The sequence below is a fragment of the Sorex araneus genome, chromosome 6, assembly GCF_027595985.1.
Source record: "Sorex araneus isolate mSorAra2 chromosome 6, mSorAra2.pri, whole genome shotgun sequence".
NCBI classification, from domain to species: domain Eukaryota; kingdom Metazoa; phylum Chordata; class Mammalia; order Eulipotyphla; family Soricidae; genus Sorex; species Sorex araneus.
In genome coordinates, this window is record NC_073307.1 from 95,633,301 (window position 1) to 95,653,023 (window position 19,723).

The 19,723-nt window shown below is 62.9% G+C and overlaps 1 protein-coding gene across 8 annotated transcripts in view; it reads left to right on the forward strand.

The window, feature by feature from the left end:
* The window catches only part of CACNA1I (calcium voltage-gated channel subunit alpha1 I), an 86,472-nt gene that overhangs the window by 45,866 nt on the left and 20,883 nt on the right, over nt 1-19,723 (forward strand). For all 8 annotated transcript variants that reach the window (XM_055141120.1, XM_055141114.1, XM_055141117.1 and 5 more), the window contains exons 6-16: nt 3,878-4,037; nt 8,463-8,778; nt 10,606-10,698; nt 11,713-12,019; nt 13,889-14,313; nt 17,157-17,308; nt 17,432-17,617; nt 17,764-17,881; nt 18,133-18,288; nt 18,925-19,015; nt 19,437-19,639. In XM_055141120.1, the coding sequence (XP_054997095.1) occupies nt 3,878-4,037; nt 8,463-8,778; nt 10,606-10,698; nt 11,713-12,019; nt 13,889-14,313; nt 17,157-17,308; nt 17,432-17,617; nt 17,764-17,881; nt 18,133-18,288; nt 18,925-19,015; nt 19,437-19,639 (2,207 nt within the window). The remainder of the gene's footprint in view (nt 1-3,877; nt 4,038-8,462; nt 8,779-10,605; nt 10,699-11,712; nt 12,020-13,888; nt 14,314-17,156; nt 17,309-17,431; nt 17,618-17,763; nt 17,882-18,132; nt 18,289-18,924; nt 19,016-19,436; nt 19,640-19,723) is intronic.

A 19,723-nucleotide genomic window follows, 5' to 3' on the forward strand; every position in this document is an offset into this window, starting at 1 on the left:
GGGCTGGCTCGTGCACGGACCTTACTCCTTCCCCCACGCCGCGAGGTCGGCATGGCCGCTCCCCGCGTGCACAGCTACGCCGGCCCAGGCACTGTCCCCGCAGAGGACACGGCCCTCGAATCGCGCCCTGCCCGGCCTCCGTGCCTGCGTCCAGTGTTGGGGCGGGGACAGAGAAGCCATTGGCTCCCCTGAGCCGATTGCCTGACTCCGGGCCCCAAGGGACGGTCGGGTCGGGGCGGGGGTCTTGTGGGTGCTCCCTCTCGCCCCCATCCTGGACCCACCTCCGCCTGCTCGAAGAGTCCCCAGTTAGCTAATCACGCCTGGGCTCGGTGCCTGCACCCCTGGGGCAGCCGTGAGCAGGGCTGGAGGGTCCGTGGGGTGGCCAGGGGCCAGGCTGCCATGCTGGAAGCCTTGGCTGGTTTTCTAGAGCCTTCCGGAAGTCCAGCCTCTCGAGAAAAAGAGAATGTAATGATTGAGCACTGAAGGCTGAGCTTGGCGGGGCGGGGCCTCTCCTGGGTGCTGTCTAGCCTGGCGAGCTCAGGAACGCCAAGGCCACCCCCTTGGTCGGAGTCCCACCCATTTGTGGGTACCCCTCAGAGTGAGCTTTATTTCTTTATTTAAAAAAAATTTAAAAAAGTTTTTAAATGAGGGGCTGGAGCAATAGCACAGCGGGGAGGGCGTTGGCCTTGCACGCGGTCGACCCGGGTTCGATTCCCAGCATCCCATATGGTCCCCCGAGCACCGCCAGGAGTAATTCCTGAGTGCAAAGCCAGGTGTAACCCTTGAGCATTGCTGGGTGTGACCCATAAAGCAAAATAATAATAAAAAATAAATAAATAAATAAATAAAATGTAGGCACCATAATTTATTAAAAAATATTTTTTAAAATGAATCACCGTGAGATAGTTACAGATTTACAAACTTTTTTTTTTTTTTTTTTTGCTTTTTGGGTCACACCCAGCGATGCTCAGGGGTTACTCCTGGTTCTGCACTCAGGAATTACTCCTGGCGGTGCTCGGGGGACCATATGGGATGCCGGGGATCGAACCCGGGTCGGCCGCGTGCAAGGCAAACGCCCTACCCGCTGTGCTATCGCTCCGGCCCCCAGATTTACAAACTTTTGTGATTATGTTTCAGTCATACAATGATCGATCACCCATCCCTCCACCAGTGCTCATTCTCCACCACCAATGTCCCCAGTATCCCTCCTGCCACCCACCCCCCCGCCCCTGCCTCTGTGGCAGGCACCTTCCCTTTTACTCTCTCTCTCCTTCTGTTTGCAACACGGGTACTAAGTGGCCGTCATGTTCGGTCCACAGTCTACTGTCAGCACGCATCTCCCATCCGGAGCGAGCCCTCCGAGCATCCTTCACTCGGTGGTCCCTTCTCCATCCCAGCGGCCTTTGCCCCCAGCCCGTGAGGGGGCTTCCAAGCCGTGGAGCCACCCTCCTGGCCCTGGTCTCTACTCTCCTTGGGTGTTAGTCTCCCATTCTGTGACTTTCTATTCCACACACGAGTGCGGTCCTTCTGTGTCTGACCCTCTCTCTCTGACTCATCTCGATTAGCATGGAGAGCCTTCTCCATGTCCACCCACTTATATGCAAATTTCATGGCTTCATCTCTTCTAACCAGAGTGAGCTTTACGCGGTCACTGCATGTGCTCAGCGCTTGGGGGACCCGGGAATGCACCCCAAACTGGCACGTTCTTTTGCCCTCCACACCGAGCCCATGCCCCCCACTAGCGGCTGGCCCCGAGATGGGGGGGGCTGAAAGGAGGGACTCGCTGGGGGGTCTGTCCCTGGGGCATCCTGTGTGTCGGCCGGCAGGCGGCCACCTTGACGGACGCTTGAGGAGTGAGTGGATGAGGCTGACCCCGACGGCCTCGCCTCCACACGTGGGTGGTGACACGGGCTCCTCCCCTGTCTTCTCTCTGCATCCGGCCAGCGTGGGGAGATGGGGGCTCACCCTCCCTCACCCGGGCCTGCCACCCCCACCCCGCTGCCTCCCAGGCTGATCTGGTTTGTGGTCAGGAGAGGGGAGATGTTGACTACTTTTTTGTTGTTGTTGTTTTTGTTCTTTTTGGGTCACACCCGGCGATGCACCAAGGTTCCTCCTAGATCATGCACTCAGGAATTACTCCTGGCGGTGCCTGGGGGATCCTATGGGATTCTGGGACTCGAACCCGGGTCGGCCGCGTGCAAGGCAAACGCTCTCCCCGCTGTGCTATCGCTCCAACCCCGATGTTGATTACTGATTGGAAATCAGACACCCCCCCGGAATCCCGGTCATTAACAACTCCCTCAGCAGCACCCCCGGCGTGGGGAAAGGGGGGTCAGGACCCAGGCTGTCCACTCCAGTCTGTCACCCTCACCCCACGGCCGCTCGCCCTGCTCGAACGTTGGCCCCGCAGACTCGCTCTGGTGGCCTGAGCCAGCGGCTGTGTCCCAGGGGGGACGAGAAGGAGGTCAAAAGGGACTAGAAGCTGGGGTTTGGAGAAGACTCTGCAGTTTGGAAGGGGGTGCAGTGTGCAACCTGTGCAACTGTCCACGGTGGCCGAGGCAGGGTCCCCACCATGACAGGAGGTCACTGGTCTCCCGGCCCCTGTGATTGCGCTCTAGATCTATGCAGTATGGACATTCCAGCTCAGAAAGCAGAACCCCTCCATCCCCGCCCCTGGCCGGATTCCTGGGTGCAGGATGGGGTGGTTCGGGGAGGGGCCGGGACTCAGGGTCCTCACGGCTCTGGGGAATGGGTTTTGCATGTCCCAGTCCCTGCCCTGGACTCCCTGCTTTGCCCAGGCCCCCGCAGGGGTCTGCCCAGAAGCCCCTTCTAGAAGCCCCTCTCAGCCACCCCCTCTCCTCCCGGGGGGTCCCGTCCCTGCGGTGGGGGAGCAGCTCATGAGACTGGGAAGATGGTCTCCCCGCCAGGAGGGGGGCTGGCCCCGGGGGCCCCGGCCCCAGCGCTGGGCTGGGGGAAGTGTTAGACTCGGCGTCGGGTCACGCGGCTGACGTCCCACCAGGCGTTGGCTGTGTGCCCACGGCTGAGCCGTCTGCCTTTCCCGGGCCTCTGCCGCCTCTGCTCCAAGGCCTCATGGCTGTAACCCGGACAGAGACCAGGCTGCACATCTCCCCGCAGGGTCCGACCCTTTGCAGGGGCTCCCTCGAGGCCCACTCACTCATGTAACGGTGGCAGTGTTGTTTCCACGGCCCCCGGGAGGACGGGCGGGTGGGTGCCCAGCACGAGGTGGACACAGGGTGTGCAGTCCGGAGACCCTGGCCTTGCCTCTCACTGCTCTCCTCCTCCCACTCTCTCACCTGCTCTTCCTCTGCTCGATGTCTGACCATCACCGTCTGACTGCCACCATCTGACTGCCACTACCTGACTGCCACCACCTGACTGCCACCATCTGGCTGCTGCCATCTGTCACTGTCTGACCACCGCCATCTGACTGCCACCATCTGACTGCCACCACCTGAATGGCACCATCTGACTGCTGCCATCTGACTGTCACTGTCTGACCACCGCCATCTGACTGCCACCATCTGACTGCCACCACCTGACTGCCACCATCTGGCTGCTGCCATCTGACTGTCACTATCTGACCACTGCCATCTGACTGCCCCCATCTGATTGCCGCCATCTGACTGTCACCATTTGACTGCCACCATCCGACTGTTTCTATCTGACTGTCACCATCTGACCACCACCATCTGACTGCCACCATCTGACTGCCACCACCTGAATGGCACCATCTGACTGTCACTATCTGACCACCACCATCTGACTGACACCATCTGATTGCCGCCATCTGACTGTCACCATCTGACTGTCACCATCTGACTGCCACCACCTGACTGCTGCTCCGGCCTCCCCCCAGGCATGCGGGTCCTGGTGAACCTACTGCTGGACACTCTGCCCATGCTGGGCAACGTCCTCCTGCTCTGCTTCTTCGTCTTCTTCATCTTCGGCATCATCGGTGTGCAGCTGTGGGCTGGCCTGCTGCGGAACCGCTGCTTCCTGGAGGAGAACTTCACCATGTGAGTGCAGGCCCACCCCGGGGCCCTTCAGAGCCGGCCCCTGTGCAGGACCGTTTGAAGCCGGGGCAGGTGCTCCCCACTGAGTGCTCCCGACCCATAGATGCGAATTCTCGGCGGTGTGGGATCTCGGGATGTGTGTGTATGTGTGTGTGTGTGTATGTGTGTGTATGTGTGTGTGTGTGTGTGTGTGTGTGTGTGTGTAGGGTGGGTGCTTGGCCTGGACCCTCCAATCCAGCACAACTGGGGACTCTGGGGAAGCAGCGTCTCTGTCCGGATGGGTCCTTGTTGCTCATTCAGCTGCTGGCGACACTCAGTGCCCGGGGGAAACTGGGCATCTGGGCCAGCGCAGTGGACGCTGCAGACGGAGGGACGAAGGGCGAGGCCCAAGAGGACGGCAGGGGTGGGGTGAAAGGAGGCAGAGGCAGAATCCCTCCCACCACACCGAGCTCCCAGGGGAGGTGACCCCACGGACTTGCTGGGCTGGCAGAGGGCGCGTCCCCGCAGACAGCACCCGGCCACTGCTGCTTAAATGGGCGTCAGGCGCCAGCCCCGGCGGAGTTGTGACTGTGGGGAACTTGGACACTCCAGGGTCCCTGTGGGTGGCGCCTGAGCAGCCCTACTGGTGCCTCTGAGCCCGACCCAGCTGCCTTCCTTCCTTCCTGTGGATCAGGCCGCTGCTGTGCTCCAGGTCCGGGGAGGGGGGAGAGTCTGCCCCTCCATCCTCTCCCTCTGCGCACGGCTGGGCCAGCCCGGGTCACGACAGCAGGTGGGAGCACTGGGCTGGGAGTCCCCAGGTCACACACAGGTGTTGCCAGGAGGCCTGGCCTTCAGGTCAGCTTCTGTGGGGCCACTGGCGAGTCACGTCCTCTTTCTAGCTGCCCCCGTTGGCCACCACTCTGGTTCGTCTGCTCTTGAGGTTTCCTCGGACGCCTCCTGTGCTCAGTGTTTGGCCCCGCACAGAGGGTCACCGGGGGTGTGTGGCGTCCGAGTCTCGCCCTGGCCCTGTGGGGTCTACACGGCTTCATTTCCCCCCTTGTTTAGCTGATCTGGGCAGTTGCTGGGGGCTGGGGTCCCTAGCTCGGGGGGATGTCCCCTCTCAGATCGGGGCGGGTGGCCCTGCCCGCCCTCGCAGGGTGGCGAGAGGGCTGCCCTTAGCGTCCGGAGGTTTTGCCAATGGCTTTTCCGGGCATGGCGGCACCACGTGTTAGCTGGCAAAGTCGAGAGTTCCCGCGGCCCTGTGTCCCTGACGAGGCCGGCATCGTCTGTCCTTTTGGTCTGAAAAGGACATGCCAGAGATTCTTACTGCACGTGTGTTTCCCTGACCTAGGGTGGCGAGAGGCACCTTTGCACAGGCCTGTCGGCCTTGGTCGGCCTTCTGTGAAGTGTGTGTGATGGTCATTTAAAATTGTGTCTTAGGGGCTGGAGCAATAGCACAGTGGGTAGGGCGTTTGTCTTGCACGTGGCCGGCCCAGGTTCCTAGCATCCCATATGGTCCCCCGAGCACCACCAGGAGTGATTCCTGAGTGCATGAGCCAGGAGTAGCCCCTGTGCATCGCCGGGTGTGACCCAACACCCCCCCCAAAAAAATTAAAAAATTAAAATTGTGTCTCAGGGACCGGAGAGTGCAGTGGGTAGGGCACTTGCCTTGTATGCAGCCCACCTGGGTTTGATCCCCGGCATCCTATGTGGTCCCCTGAGCACCACCAGGAGTGATCCCTGAGTGCAGAGCCAGGAGTAAGCTCTGAGCACCACCAGGTGTGGCCTCAAAACCAAAACAAAATTGTGCTGTCTGTTTTGTTTTTCTTACCATTTTTACATGGGCTGGAGCGATAGCACAGTGGGTAGGGCATTTTCCTTGCACAAGGTCGACCCGGGTTCGATTCCTCTGCCCCTCTTGGAGAGCCCGGCAATCTACCAAGAGTATCTTGCCCGCACGGTAGAGCCTGGCAAGCTCCCTGTTGCGTATTCAATATGCCAAAAACAGTAACAAGTCTCACAATGGAGACGATACTGGTACCCGCTCGAGCAAATCGATGAGCCACGGGATGACAGTGACAGTGACAGTGACAGTGACCATTTATATATATATATATATATATATGTATGTATACATATGTTTATATTATATGTATGCACACACCGGGATTTTAGGTGGATGGGTGAGTGGTATAAATCGTATATGCTTGCAGATTGTGATGTCATTCCCCCTGGGCTGTGTTTTCCCTTTCTGCTCTCTTAATGAAAAAGCTCGCGTTTGTAATCGTAGTTGTAAAGCTTCAGGTTATAAACCAGTTTTCAGCATTGCTTCTGATGTTTAGACAAAGAATTCTTCCTTCTCTTGGGCCATGAAAATATTCCCTGATGTTTTCTTTCAGAAACCTATTCTATTTTTTTGGGGGGGGTCTCATATTTCTCATTAAAAAAAATGTTTTTTTGGTTTTTGGGTCACACCCAGTGAAACACAGGGGTTACTCCTGGCTCTTCACTCAGGAATCACCCCTGGCGGTGCTTGGGGGACCATATGGGATGCTGGGATTAGAACCCGGGTTGGCCGCGTGCAAGGCAAACGCCCTCCCCGCTGTGCTGTCGCTCCAGCCCCTCATATTTCTCATTTAGATCTATGTGTTCTGTCGCAGGTAAGGGTGGCGCCGGGGTGACTGGGGGGAAGGTCTGTTCTCCTAGGGACGTCGTTTGTCCCAGTGCCTCAGTGGGGACACCCACCCTTAGCCCTCTGGAAGGTCACAGGGGTCTAGAGCAGTGAGGGTCACTAGGGGACACTAGGGTGGATGTGTGGCGTCACTGTCGCCCCCCCCTCAGAAAGGCTGAACCAGCGGAAACTCCAGTGGCAGCTTCTCCCACCCGACATCCTTGCAAGACAGGAAATGAGCTCAGTGTTATTTTTATTGATGTTCTGCTGTTATCAGTTCAGTGATCAATCAATCCCTTCCTGCGTATCGATCATTTTATTTGATTTTTTGGTGGATTATCTGTTCTTCAGTTCCTCACCCCCTCTCCCAGGAGGTTCTTTAACATAATGAGTTATAAGAGAGGTTAATGGTTTAGATAATCTGTGTCTGGAGTGATAACACAGCAGTAGGGCGTTTGCCTTGCACGCAACTGACCCGGGTTTGATTCCTCCACCTCTCTCGGAGAGCCCGGCAAGCTACTGAGAGTATCTCGCCCCCACGGCAGAGCCTGGCAAGCGACCTGTGGCGTATTTGGTATGCCAAAAACAGTAATAACAAGTCTCAGAATGAGATGTTACTGGTGCCCACTCGAGCAAATTGGTGAGCAACGGGACGACAGTGCTACAGTGATATTTATGTTTGGGGTACGAATGCTTTATCCTAAAGGAGGCAAGTGGGGTGTGGGTTTCTCCCCCCATTTGATGTTGATTTGGTTTTGGGGTGGTTTTTGGATGAGGCTCAGCGGTGCTAAGGGGCTCCTCCTGGCTCTGAGCTTGAGAGTGACTTTTTAAAATTTTTTTTATTTTTATTTTTTAATGAATCACCATGAGGTGCAGTTACAGAATTACAAATTTTTGTGCTTAGGTTTCAGTCATACAATGATCGAGTACCCATCCCTCCACCAGTGCCTGTTCTTCACCACCAATGTTCCCAGTATCCCTCCTCCAGCCCAGCCCGCCTCTGTGGCGGGCACCTTCCCTTTGACTCCCGCTCTCCTTTAGGGTGTTGTGATTTGCAATGCAGGTATTAAGTGGCCATCATGTCCGGTCTGTAGTTGACTTTCAGCATGCATCTCCCCTCCTGAGTGGGCCCTCCACTTGAGAGTGACTTCTGCTGGTGGCCGGGGGACCCTAAAGCGATGATGACAGGGCTCTGGCCAGGGTCCCATGCATTGCAAGGCAAGCGCTTCTCTCCGTGTGCCATGTCCCCGGTCTGCTCCGGGGTGTTTTTGTCAATAAAATTTTATTGGAACACAGACATCCCCGCTTAGCTATTCCCTGGGCCTTGTTGGCCAGGTTTTACAAGCGGGCGGAGGCGTGTAGAGGCTAGTTCCACGCCGTCCCTCCACAAGAGGAGGTTTGTCTGCCTTTGGGCCAGGTGATGGTGGAGTCCCCACCTGCTTCCCTGGGGAGGAAGCCAAGGTCCAGGGGAGGGTGCTTGCCTTGCGTGAGGCTGGCCTGGGTTCGATCCCTGGCACCCCGTGTGGTCCCCCGAACCCCTTCGGAAGTGAACCCTGTGCACAGAGCCGGGAGTTGGCCCCGGGCATTGCCGGGTGTGGCCCCAAGTCAAGCAGCAGCTTCTCCGCTGGCCCGGAGTCCAGGGCCCAGCTGCCGAGGCCCCCGCTGGACCCTAGAGGGGCTGCACTGCAGGGATGATCGCGGGGGCACACGCTCCCCTCCCTGCTCCTCCCGAGCCTGACCTGTCCTCGCCCGTCTCGCCCACCACCCCCCGCGGACAGACATGGGGACGTGGCGCTGCCCCCGTACTACCAGCCGGAGGAGGACGACGAGACGCCCTTCATCTGCTCCCTGTCGGGGGACAACGGCATCATGGGCTGCCACGAGATCCCCCCGCTCCGGGAGCAGGGCCGCGAGTGCTGCCTGTCCAAGGACGACGTCTATGACCTCGGGCCGGGCCGGCAGGACCTCAACGCCAGCGGGCTCTGCGTCAACTGGAACCGCTACTACAACGTGTGCCGCACGGGCAGTGCCAACCCCCACAAGGGCGCCATCAACTTCGACAACATCGGCTACGCCTGGATCGTCATCTTCCAGGTGAGCCCAGCCTGGCCCCCGCTGGACGGACACGGGGGCTGAGGGACCCCAAAGTGGCCCTTTGAGGGGGTTCGAGGGTTTCCAGAGGCAATGGGTCCCAGTTGATGGTTCTTTGAGGGGAGGGAGAGAACTTAGGGTCCCTTTTGGGGTCCCATGGGGGCAGTTTGGGGAGCGGGGCCCACCCAGTGGAGGTGACTACCTGATAGGAGGCTGGCTTGTGTGTGTGTGTGTGTGTGTGCGAGTACAGGGGTATGCACGTGTGCGTGTACATGAGCGAGTGAGCACATGTGCATGAGTGTGTACACATGTGTGAGAGCATGTGAGTGCATGTCTCAGTGTAAGTGTGCACGCATGCATGGTGTGTATGTGTGTGGGTGAATGTGTGCTTAAGTGTGAGTATGCATGTGTGTGTGTTTGTAAATGTGCACATGTGCATGTGTGTACACATGTATATCTGTTTACGTGTGAGCATGTGCATATGTGGGTGTTTAAGTGTATGAGTGTGTGAGTGCATATGTGTTTGTTTGTGTGAATGCATATATGAGTGTTTTGGTGTGTGAGTGTGTGACTGTGTATGTGTTTTTTATTTTTAAAAGTTTCATTATTGTTGGGGCTGGAGCGATAGCACAGCGGGTAGGGCGTTTGCCTCACACGTGGCTGACCCGGGTTTGATTCCCAGCATCCCATATGGTCCCCTGAGCACTGCCAGGGGTAATTCCTGAGTGCAGAGCCAGGAGTAACCCCTGTGCATCGCCGGGTGTGACCCAAAAAGCAAAAAAAAAATATTGTTATTTTTATTGAATCACTGTGAGATAGACCCTAACAAAGCTGCTGATGCTTAGGTTTCAGTCATACCGTGTTCCAGCACCCATCCCTCCACCAGTGCACATGCCCCTCCATCAGTGTCCTCAGTTTCCCTCCCATCACCCCCCTCCTGCCTCTATGGCAGGTGCTTTTCTTCTCTCTCTCTCTTTCTCCCCCCTATTGGGCATGTCATGTGTGTTTACATGTGCATGTGTGTGAGTGCATGTGTGGGCGTGTAAGTGCGTGTGTGAGTGCACCTGTGCCCGTGTATGTGTGTAGGGAGCCCCGGGTGTAGACATACCTCACCCCCAGCCCTCTGCCCCGAGATCAGGGTCGCCTGAGCACTGTGCTTGGGAGCCAACGCCCCCGGGCACCCATGCCCCTGCCCTCCAGGGCGGTGGTGGAGGACGGGGCCACGGGCTGAGGCAGGGGGTCTCCCCGCTGGAAGGGGGACAGAGCCCGAGTGAGCCCCGGCACGTGCTGCTGCCCTCTGAGTGGCCTTGGCACCCCTGGGCGCAGCAGGGGTGGAGAAGCGTGAGCCCGGGGTGTGATGGGACCACGGGGGTCGCTCTGTGGTGGGCGCCAGGGGCTGCTGTGGGTGTGGGCACTGCCTGGCAGCCAGAGGGCAGAGCTGGGGGCCGTGCTCATCTGCCAGGCTGCCCCCTTCCGACCCCCCCCCGTGACAGCCAGGCCGGGCTTATTGCAGCCTCACCTCTGAGCTCAGAGGAGCTGCACCCCGGCCCAGCCTGGGGGAGCACTGGAGGAGGAGCTGAGGCTTCCAGGATCCCCGAGCTGGAGGGCACAAGCCCCCATCCCCGTCCCTCTCTCTGCCTTCCAGCCTAGGGGGGCTCGGGGCTGCGGCCTTCCCTGGGGTGCTCTCGAGTTCACTGTCCTCTCTGAGCCCGGGTGGCCTGGCCAGCGCCCTCGGCTGCAAAGGGGGGGAGGATGGCGGGTGCCCAGGGCCCAGGGGGGCAGCGGGCAGGGTTGTGGGCAGCGGGCGGGTGCTCAGGCTGTGCCCTGCAGGTGATCACGCTGGAGGGCTGGGTGGAGATCATGTACTACGTGATGGACGCGCACTCCTTCTACAACTTCATCTACTTCATCCTGCTCATCATCGTGAGTGGCGGGGCGTGGGGTGCGGGCTGGGGGCGTCCTGGGCGTGCGCCCACCCACCACCCCTCACGCTCACCGCCTGGCACCGCTTCCTTAGTGCACAGCGGGGTGGGGGTGGAAGCCCCCCCACCACCACGGAGCCCCGGACCCTTCTGAGCGCCTGTCGAAGCCTCATCTGCTGGTGGTGACCCCCGAGCTGGGCGCAGTGACTTGAGGGGGGTCCCTGGTCCTTGTGGCTTCTCTCGCTCTCACCCCAAGTCGGCGCAGATGAGACCTCATGGGGGCCCATTTCAGGGGAAGCTTCTCTTCCTGGCTGGACTGGGCCAAAGCCGGGTCCAGAGAGAGTGGGCAGGGCTGGGGCACTAGGTGGGGGAGGGGGGCTTGGGGCCGGTCTTCCTGTCCCCCATGTCCCTGTCCGGTCGCGGGAGGGGGGAGCTGTGGCATCCTGGGGTGCTTCCTGTTCCTCTTCTGAGTCTCTCCCGTCTCTCTGTTCCTCCTTGCTGTTGGTCACCGTCTTTCCACTCCTGGACGCCCCTGCTGTCCATGCCCGCCCGGGTCTCGGCCTCCCCCGCGCCCTGACCCCATCCCCGTGCGCCCCTTTTCCCCCCCGAGGCCCCGCATCCTGACCCGCCCCGCGCCCTGACCCGTCCCCTTGCGCCCCTTCTGCCCGCGGCCCTGCGTCCTGACCCCACCCCCGTGCGCCCCTTTTGCCCGGCCCCGCGCCCTGACCCCGTCCCCGTGCGCCCCTTCTGCCCGTGGCCCCGCGCCCTGACCCCGTCCCCTTGCGCACCTTCTGCCCGCGGCCCTGAGCCCTGACCCCGTCTCCGTGCGCCCCTTCTGCCCGTGGCCCCGCGCCCTGACCCTGCGCCCTGGCCCTGCGCCCTAACCCTGCGCCCTGGCCCCTTCCCCGTGCGCCCCTTCTGCCCGCGGCCCCGCGCCCTGGCCCCACGCCCTGGCCCCTTCCCCGTGCGCCCCTTCTGCCCGCGGCCCCGCGCCCATGCGCCCCTCCCGCCGCAGGTGGGCTCCTTCTTCATGATCAACCTGTGCCTGGTGGTCATCGCCACGCAGTTCTCGGAGACGAAGCAGCGGGAGCACCGGCTGATGCTGGAGCAGCGGCGCCGCTACCTGTCGTCCAGCACGGTGGCCAGCTACGCCGAGCCGGGCGACTGCTACGAGGAGCTCTTCCAGTACGCCTGCCACATCCTGCGCAAGGCCAAGCGCCGCGCCCTGGGCCTCTACCAGGCCGTGCAGCGCCGGCGCCAGGCCGCGGGCCCCGGCCCCGCCGCCAAGCCCGGCCCCGCCGCCAAGGAGCCCCGGCACTACAGTGAGTGACCCCAGGGCGCCCGCGCGCCCCACCCCCTGGCCCCCGACTCCCAGGTGACACTGGTGGTGCCAAACCGCCCGGGCGGGACATGCCCTTCTCCCGGGACCTTCGTTTACTCTTCTGTGCCAGTCCCAGCCGCTGGCCCTGGGCCCTGGGAGGGACCCCCTCGCCCACCCTCCTGTGGGTTCTGCTCCCGAGTCACCCCTGGAAGCCAGGCCAGTGCCAGCCCTCAGCGGGACCACACAGCCGCGGCCACCACTGTCCCTTCGACACGGGCTCGTTCTGTCCCCAGGGGCCAGTGGGCCAGAGTGTGACTCTGGGCCCTGGGGGCCCCGTGTGGGTGCATGGGGGTCTGCGGGTGGGGGCCCGGCACACCTGCGCCGTGGGGTCTTCTGGAGAGCTGCCCCGGGGCTGCAAAAGGGCCTCCTAGCGCTCCGCCTTCTGCCCTGGGTGGGCACAGGGTGCGTGTGGTCCAGTTCTGGTTCCGGATCTGGTTCTGGTGCAGGGCTGTGGGTTGGGTGTGTCCTGGTTCTGGTTCTTGTGCCAGTCTTATGGGCCATGCAGTCCTGGGAGTTGAGGGGCTGTGAAGTGAGACGTCCTTGTTCTGGATTCGGTTCCGGTCCAGTGGGCTGTACAGTCCTGGGAGATGAGGGGGTGCAGGGTGAATGTGTCCTAGTTCCGGTTCTGGTTCTTGTTCTGGTCCAGTGGGCCATACAGTCCCGGGAGGTGAGGGGGTTCAGGGTGAGTGTGTCCTGGTTCCGGTTCTGGTTCTGGTTCTGGCCCGATGGGCTGTGCAGCACTGGGAGATGATAGGGTTCAGGGTGAGTGTATCTTGGTTTCGGTTCTAATTCTTGTTCTGGTCTGGTGGGCTGTGCAGTCCTGGGGGGTGAGGAAGTTCAGAGCGAGTGTGTCCTGGTTCTGGTTCCGGTTCTGGTTGTGGCTCGGTAGGCTGTGCAGCACTGGGAGATCATGGGGTGCAGGGTGAGTGTGTGTCTTGGTTCCGGTTCTAGTTCCGGTCCAGTGGGCCGTGCAGTCCTGGCAGATGAGGCTGTCGGGCTGCAGCATGAGCAGAGCCGCTTCAGCCTCTGGGGTGCTGGAATCTGGGGCTCCAGCCCGGGGGGGTCGGAGACGGACACGGAGGGGAGCGAGAGCCCTGGCACAGCACAGCACGGGGTGTGATCCCCCCCCCCCCGTGCCTCAGTCTCCCCATGGGGACCGAGGCACCAGACTGCAGAGTGGGGGGTTCCCGGGAGGCCACGGGGGCCCCATCCAGGAGCCGCTACTCACTGTCCCTAGTGGCAGCTGCTGCCCAGCTCCAGGGGGCCTGTGGGTGGGTCTCCCTGCTGCCCCCCACACCCGCCCAAGCCTGGGAAGGGGGCACGGGGGTGCCCGCAAGATGGGGGCTGTTTGCGTGCTGGGCATCCCGCCCCAGGCTGTGGGTGCCTGCCGGAAGTGCCCAGCCCCCCGCCCCCGCCCCAGCTCTGCCTCACTTCCTGGAGGGTCGGGGGTGGGCGGACGTGGGCCTGGCCCCGCCCCCTCCAGAGCAGGCATGGGCGAGGCTGTTCCCGCCTCTGTGGTCCCCAGAAGGGAGGGTGGGGGGCATGGCGCCCGCCTGGGGTCGCCCCCGCAGCCTGGCCTGCTGGCGAAGGACAGAGCAGAGGCCGGGCCCAGGACGGGGACGGTGGCCGGCCTGGTTCCCGGGGGCAGCCTGCTCTGTCCTGGCGGTGCTGTCGCTCCCGGGGGGGGGGGGGGGGGAGGCGGGGGGAGGCCGTGTCCCCCTCTGTGCCCCAGGCGGGGTGGTGTCCTGGGGGGTGCTGGGGGCGCAGCTGGGAGCCCCGCCAGGCCCGACCCGGCCCGTTTGCCTTGCAGAGCTCTGCCCGCGCCACAGCCCCCTGGACCCCACGCCCCACACCGTGCTGCAGCCCCTCTCGGCCGTGCTGGCCGCCGACCCCGCCAGCTGCCCCCGCTGCCGGCCGGACCCGGGCCCCGGCAGCCCCGACTCGGGCCAGGAGGGGTCGGGGAGCTCCCGGGCCGGCGCGGAGGACGACGAGGACGAGGATGAGGAGGCGGACGGCGGTGCCCGGAGCAGCGTGGACGGCGACGGAGGCTCCTCGGGGCCGGGGAAGGAGGACGGGGAGGGGCGGGCGGACGGGCCGGCCCGGCTGTGCGGGCGCGTGTGGCGGGAGATGCGGGCCAAGCTGCGCGGCATCGTGGACAGCAAGTACTTCAGCCGGGGCATCATGACGGCCATCCTGGTCAACACGCTCAGCATGGGCATCGAGCACCACGAGCAGGCCAGTGGGCGACCCGCCGGGCGGGCGGGTGGGCGGGCACACGCCCCCTGCTGTCCCCTGCTGTCCGCTCGCTCCCGCCCTGCCCCGCGGCAGTGTCCTGCTCGCTCGAGGCTCCCTCCTCGGCAGCTGGCCGGACGCGGCCCCTGAGGCCGTGCGCCCCTTCCTGCGCAGACCGCCCCCCCTTCCCGGCCCCTACAGAGGAGCCTGGGGAGTGCGGATGGCTCAGGAGCTGGCGGGGAGCTGGCAGGGTCTAAGGCCCCCGCTGGTGACATGCAGGGACACCAGGACCGGGCGCGGGGGACCCTCCCCCGGGAACCGTCCCCTCCATCGGCACCCCCTGGGCTGAGGTCTCAGGCCCCCAGAGCACGGACTGTCTGCCTCTGCTCCCCACTCCACTCCCCGGGAGGTGACCCCACGGCGAGCCCTGCCTGGGGCTGCCTGGGTGGCACCTCGCCTTTGTCAGGTCCCTCCTCTCTGCGGGCAGCAGCGGTCACTGAGGGGGTCTCTTGCCCACCCAGCGTTGGCCCCCCCTGTGTGGACTCTGTCCTCTCCTGCTGGGAGCCATAAAGGGTGGACAAATGGGGCAGAAAGAGCATGGGGGGAGGCGCGCGTCTCACACGCGGCTAAACTGGGTTCAATCCCCAGCATTTCATGGGGTCTCCTGAGCACAGAGCCAGGAGTCCACCCTGAGCACAGAGCCAGGAGTCATCCCCGAGCACAGAGCCAGGAGTGAGCCCTGAGCACAGAGCCAGGAGTGAGCCCTGAGCACAGAGCCAGGAGTTAGCCCTGAGCACAGAGCCGGTAGTCAGCCCTGAGCACAGAGCCGGGAGTCAGCCCCAGGATCCCCGCCCCCCACCTGCCAAGACAGAGTAGGGGAGGGGCCGGGGATCAGGTTCTCATCCAGGATGCCCTGACTCTGCCCCTTGGGGCCCTCACCCCTGGCTCTTTTGGGGCTCTGTCCACCACAGGGTGGCCAGTGGCAGGGGGCCAGGGAGGGCCGCTCACTCTGAGAGTGGCCCGGCCGTCCCTCCCCTCTGCCCTCACCACCCTCACACTGGCCTCCAAGGCCCTGCCCCGCCCGCCGGGCCCTTCTCAGGGCGACTCACTCTGCTCTGACCCTCCTGACAACGGGCCACTCTTGGCTCTCTCCAGCTCTGTCTGTCTGTCTCTACCCCATCTGTCTGTCTGTCTGTCTTCTGCCCAACCTGCCTGACTGCTCCCTCCCTCCCTCCCTCACCCTTTCCTCCCTTCCTCTCCCTCTCTCCCTCCCTCTCTCCTTCTCTCACCCTCCCTCTCTCTCCCTCCCTTTCTCCCTCTCTCTTTCTCTCTCCCTCTCCCTCCCTCCTCCTCCCTCTTTCTCCCTCTCTCTCCCTCTCTTCCTCTCTCTCCCTCTCCTTCCCCCTCCCTCCCTCCCTCCCTCCCTCCCTCCCTCCCTCCCTCCCTCCCTCCCTCCCTCCCTCCCTCCCTGTCTCCTTCTCTCTCTCTCTCTGTCCCTCCCTCTCCTCTCCTTCTCCCTCCCTCTCCCTCTCTCCCTCCCTCTCTCTCCCTTTCTCCCTCTCTCTGTTGCTCCCTCTCTCCCTCTCTCTCCCTCTCTCCCTCTCTCTGTCCCTCTCTCTCCCTCTCTCTGTCCCTCTCTCTCCCTCTCTCCCTCTCCCTCTCTCCCTCTCTCTCTCCCCCCTCTCTCCCTCTCTCCTCCTCTCTTTCCCCCCCTCTCTCTCCAGCTGTCTCACCTCTGCCAAGGTTATGACTTTTCTGTCTGTCTGCTTCTGCGTGTCCCTCGGTTTCTCTGTGTCTATCTGTCCATCTCCCTCGACACCGCCCTGCCGCTCAGCGCCCCCGCTGGGTCTCTGTCTGTCTGTCCTTCTCCCCCAGGCAGTTGGGGGTCCCGGTCCCACGGAGGCAGCAGCAGGCCCACCCCCAGTCCTGGGGCCACAGGGCGTGGCTCCCCGCTCTGCCCCCCAGGATGAGGGGTGCAGGGTCCCCTGACAGTGAGGATCGCAGGGAGCAGCTCCGTGGCCAGGGCCTCGCTGGCCTCAGTGCTCCCCTGAGCCGGGGAGGACAGCCCTGCCAGGCGGGAGGGTGGGCAGCAGCGTCAGGGCCTGCAGCAGGGCTGAGTGGAGGCGAGAGCGAGGGAAGCAGATAGGGCTGTGTGTGTGTGTGTGTGTGTGTGTGTGTGTATGTGTATGTGTGTATGTGTGTGTGCGCGTATGTGTATGTGTGTGTGTGTATGTGTGTGTGCGCGCGTGTGTGTGTATGTGTGTGTTTGTGTGTGTGTGTGCGCGCATGTTTGTGTGTGGGGGGGCCCGGCCTTCCTCACCTGGCAGGGCCTGGCCCGCGCTCAGCCCGTCTCCTTGTCTGCAAACCGAGCTGCTGGCGAGGGCGTGAGGGCCGGCAGGTGGCACAGAGCAGGCCCTTTGGAACCACAGGTGGGCAGGGGCGCCCTGCAGGTGTGCCCCACCCATGTCTGCGGGTGGGGGCTGCACAGACCTCCAGGACAATGTGTGCATATGCGTATGTGTGTGTGTGAGCGCGCATGTGTGTAGTGTGCACACTCGTGTGTACATGAGTGTTTACAAGCATGCATGTGTGTGCACGGGTGTGCACACATGTGCATACATGTGTTCATATGTGTGCTTGTGCACATATGTGCATGTACACATATGCATGCGTGCACACACATGTGCATGTGTGTGTACGTGTAGGGACTGGAGCCCTCGTGAGAACACTGACCCGGTGGGTGGGAGAGCCAGGCCTGCCCACATCCTGACCGCCCCGGGTGGGGGGGGCGAGGGGCGTGTGGGGGTCCCTCGCCGCCCACTGACCGGTGCCGCCACGCCCTGCAGCCTGAGGAGCTGACCAACATCCTGGAGATCTGCAACGTGGTGTTCACCAGCATGTTCTCCCTGGAGATGCTGCTGAAGCTGGCGGCCTTCGGCCTCTTCGACTACCTGCGCAACCCCTACAACATCTTCGACAGCGTCATCGTGGTCATCAGGTGCCTCGGGGCGCCCAGGGCTTCCGGGGGCGGGGCCAGGGAGTGGGGGGGCGGCCGCGGCGCGGGAGGGGGAGGGGAGTCGCCCGGAGGAGGGAGGCCGGAGCGGACGCCTGGTCCCCGCAGCGTCTGGGAGATCGTGGGGCAGGCAGACGGCGGGCTGTCGGTGCTGCGGACCTTCCGGCTGCTGCGCGTGCTCAAGCTGGTGCGCTTCATGCCCGCGCTGCGGCGCCAGCTGGTGGTGCTCATGAAGACCATGGACAACGTGGCCACCTTCTGCATGCTGCTCATGCTCTTCATCTTCATCTTCAGGTGAGCGGCCGCGAGGCCCGCGGGGGCGGGTAGGGGCGGGGCGGGGCGGGGGCGAGAGCAGGGGGGTGGCCCCGGGGGTGGCTCCGGGCTCTGCGGGGTGGGGGGGACACGGGCGAGTCCCGTGAGCCACCCCATCCCGCCCCCAGCATCCTCGGGATGCACATCTTTGGCTGCAAATTCAGCCTCCGCACGGACACGGGCGACACGGTCCCCGACCGGAAGAACTTTGACTCCCTGCTCTGGGCCATCGTCACCGTGTTCCAGGTGAGCTGCCGGGCTGGGGCGGGGCGGGAGGAGGTGGGTGGGGGGGGGGGCGGCACGGGGCCGGGTCCCAAGGCGTCTGCTGGGACCGCACGTCCGTCCCCACGGGCTCAGTCCCCGCGTCCCGAAGAAGCGTGTCATGGTCTGGGGGGGCGCTGCGGAGGGCATGGAGGCCAGGAGCACCCTGACCGGGGGGCCTGGGTGGGCCCCGACACACCCAAATGCCCCCCGCTGAGCTGTGCGCGTCCCCCCAGATCCTCACCCAGGAGGACTGGAATGTCGTCCTCTACAATGGCATGGCCTCCACCTCCCCGTGGGCCTCCCTCTACTTTGTGGCTCTCATGACCTTCGGCAACTACGTGCTCTTCAACCTGCTGGTGGCCATCCTGGTGGAGGGCTTCCAGGCGGAGGTGACTGCACCCCGGGGGGTGGGAGCACCGGAAGGGACCTGAGGGGGAGGGCGTTGTGGTGAGGTGGTGAGCGCCCGTCGCAGGAAGTGTGCGCGTAGAGGCCGCCCCGGGATCAGGGCCTCGCCCTCTCTGACACTCTGCAGTCCCCAAGACCTGGATTCGAGTCCCGCTTGCCCCGTTCTCTGAGGCCCAGGGCTTTGTGTCACTGGGCTGTGGTGGTTTGTAGCCGAGCATCTCACCTCCCTTTACTTTTCCTTTTTCTTCATTGAAAAAAAAAATTGTGGGGCTGGAGTGATAGCACGGCCGGGAGGGCGTTTGCCTTGCACGCGGCTGACCCCGGTTCGATTCCCAGCATCCCATATGGTCCCCCCCGAGCACCGCCAGGGGTAATTCCTGAGCATCACCACCAGGAGTAATTCCTGAGCATGACCCAAAAAGAAAAAAAAATTTACTCCTTGAGCCTTGTTCCAGCAAGGCCTGTGCTCATCTGAGCCACCCCCTGCTTCTTTGAGATGCGTTTTCTTCCCCCCCTCCCTCTGCTGTAAAACGGGGCTGAAAACACCCGCTGGGAAGTTCCGGCAGGGCGGGAACGGGCAGGTAGGACCCCCCGCGCCAATGCAAGGGACGGTCTCGCAGGGTGACGCCAACCGGTCCTACTCGGATGAGGACCAGAGCTCGTCCAACATGGAGGACCTGGAGAAGCTGCAGGAGGGCCTGGAGGGCGGAGGTGAGCTGCCCCCCACGCTGCCCCAGCTCCGGCGGGCTGGCCAGAGGCCAGAGTGCAAAGGGTGGGTGACGGGGCCCCTGGATTGCAGCCCCGAGGCTGGCTGTCCCCAACCCTCCTGTGACCGGCCTCAGGAGTGCTCAGGCGCCAGGTCACCTGGACTTGGTTCGAGCTCCCGCCCCCCCCCCTCAGATGTGGCCAGGCCCCCCCCACAGCCCCCCGAGACTGCAGAGGACCCTGCAGGGGTGGGGGGAGGGGAGGCATAGCAGGGGGGCCCGTCATGGGGGCTTTCTGGTGTAGGACGACTCCCAGACTGTCTGCTGTGTCCCTGTCTGTCTGTCTGTCTGTCCGTCTCGTGGCTCTTCCTGCTCTTCTGCCCTGCCCGCCTGTCCGTCCCGCCCCCGTCTCTATCTCATCCCTCCAGATCCCAAGCTCTGTCCCATCCCCATGACCCCCAACGGGCACCTGGACCCCAGTCTCCCTCTGGGCGGACAACTAGGCCCTCCCGGGGCAGCCGCCCCCACCCCCCGCCTCTCGCTGCAGCCAGACCCGGTGCTGATGGCCTTGGGCTCCCGCAAGAGCAGTGTCATGTCGCTGGGCAGGCTCAGCTCCGACCAGCGCTCCCTGGTGAGTCCTAGTGGGGTGCTCCCAGTAAGTGCTCCCTGATGAGTCCTAGTGGGATGCTCCTAGTGAGTGCTCCCTGGTGAGTCA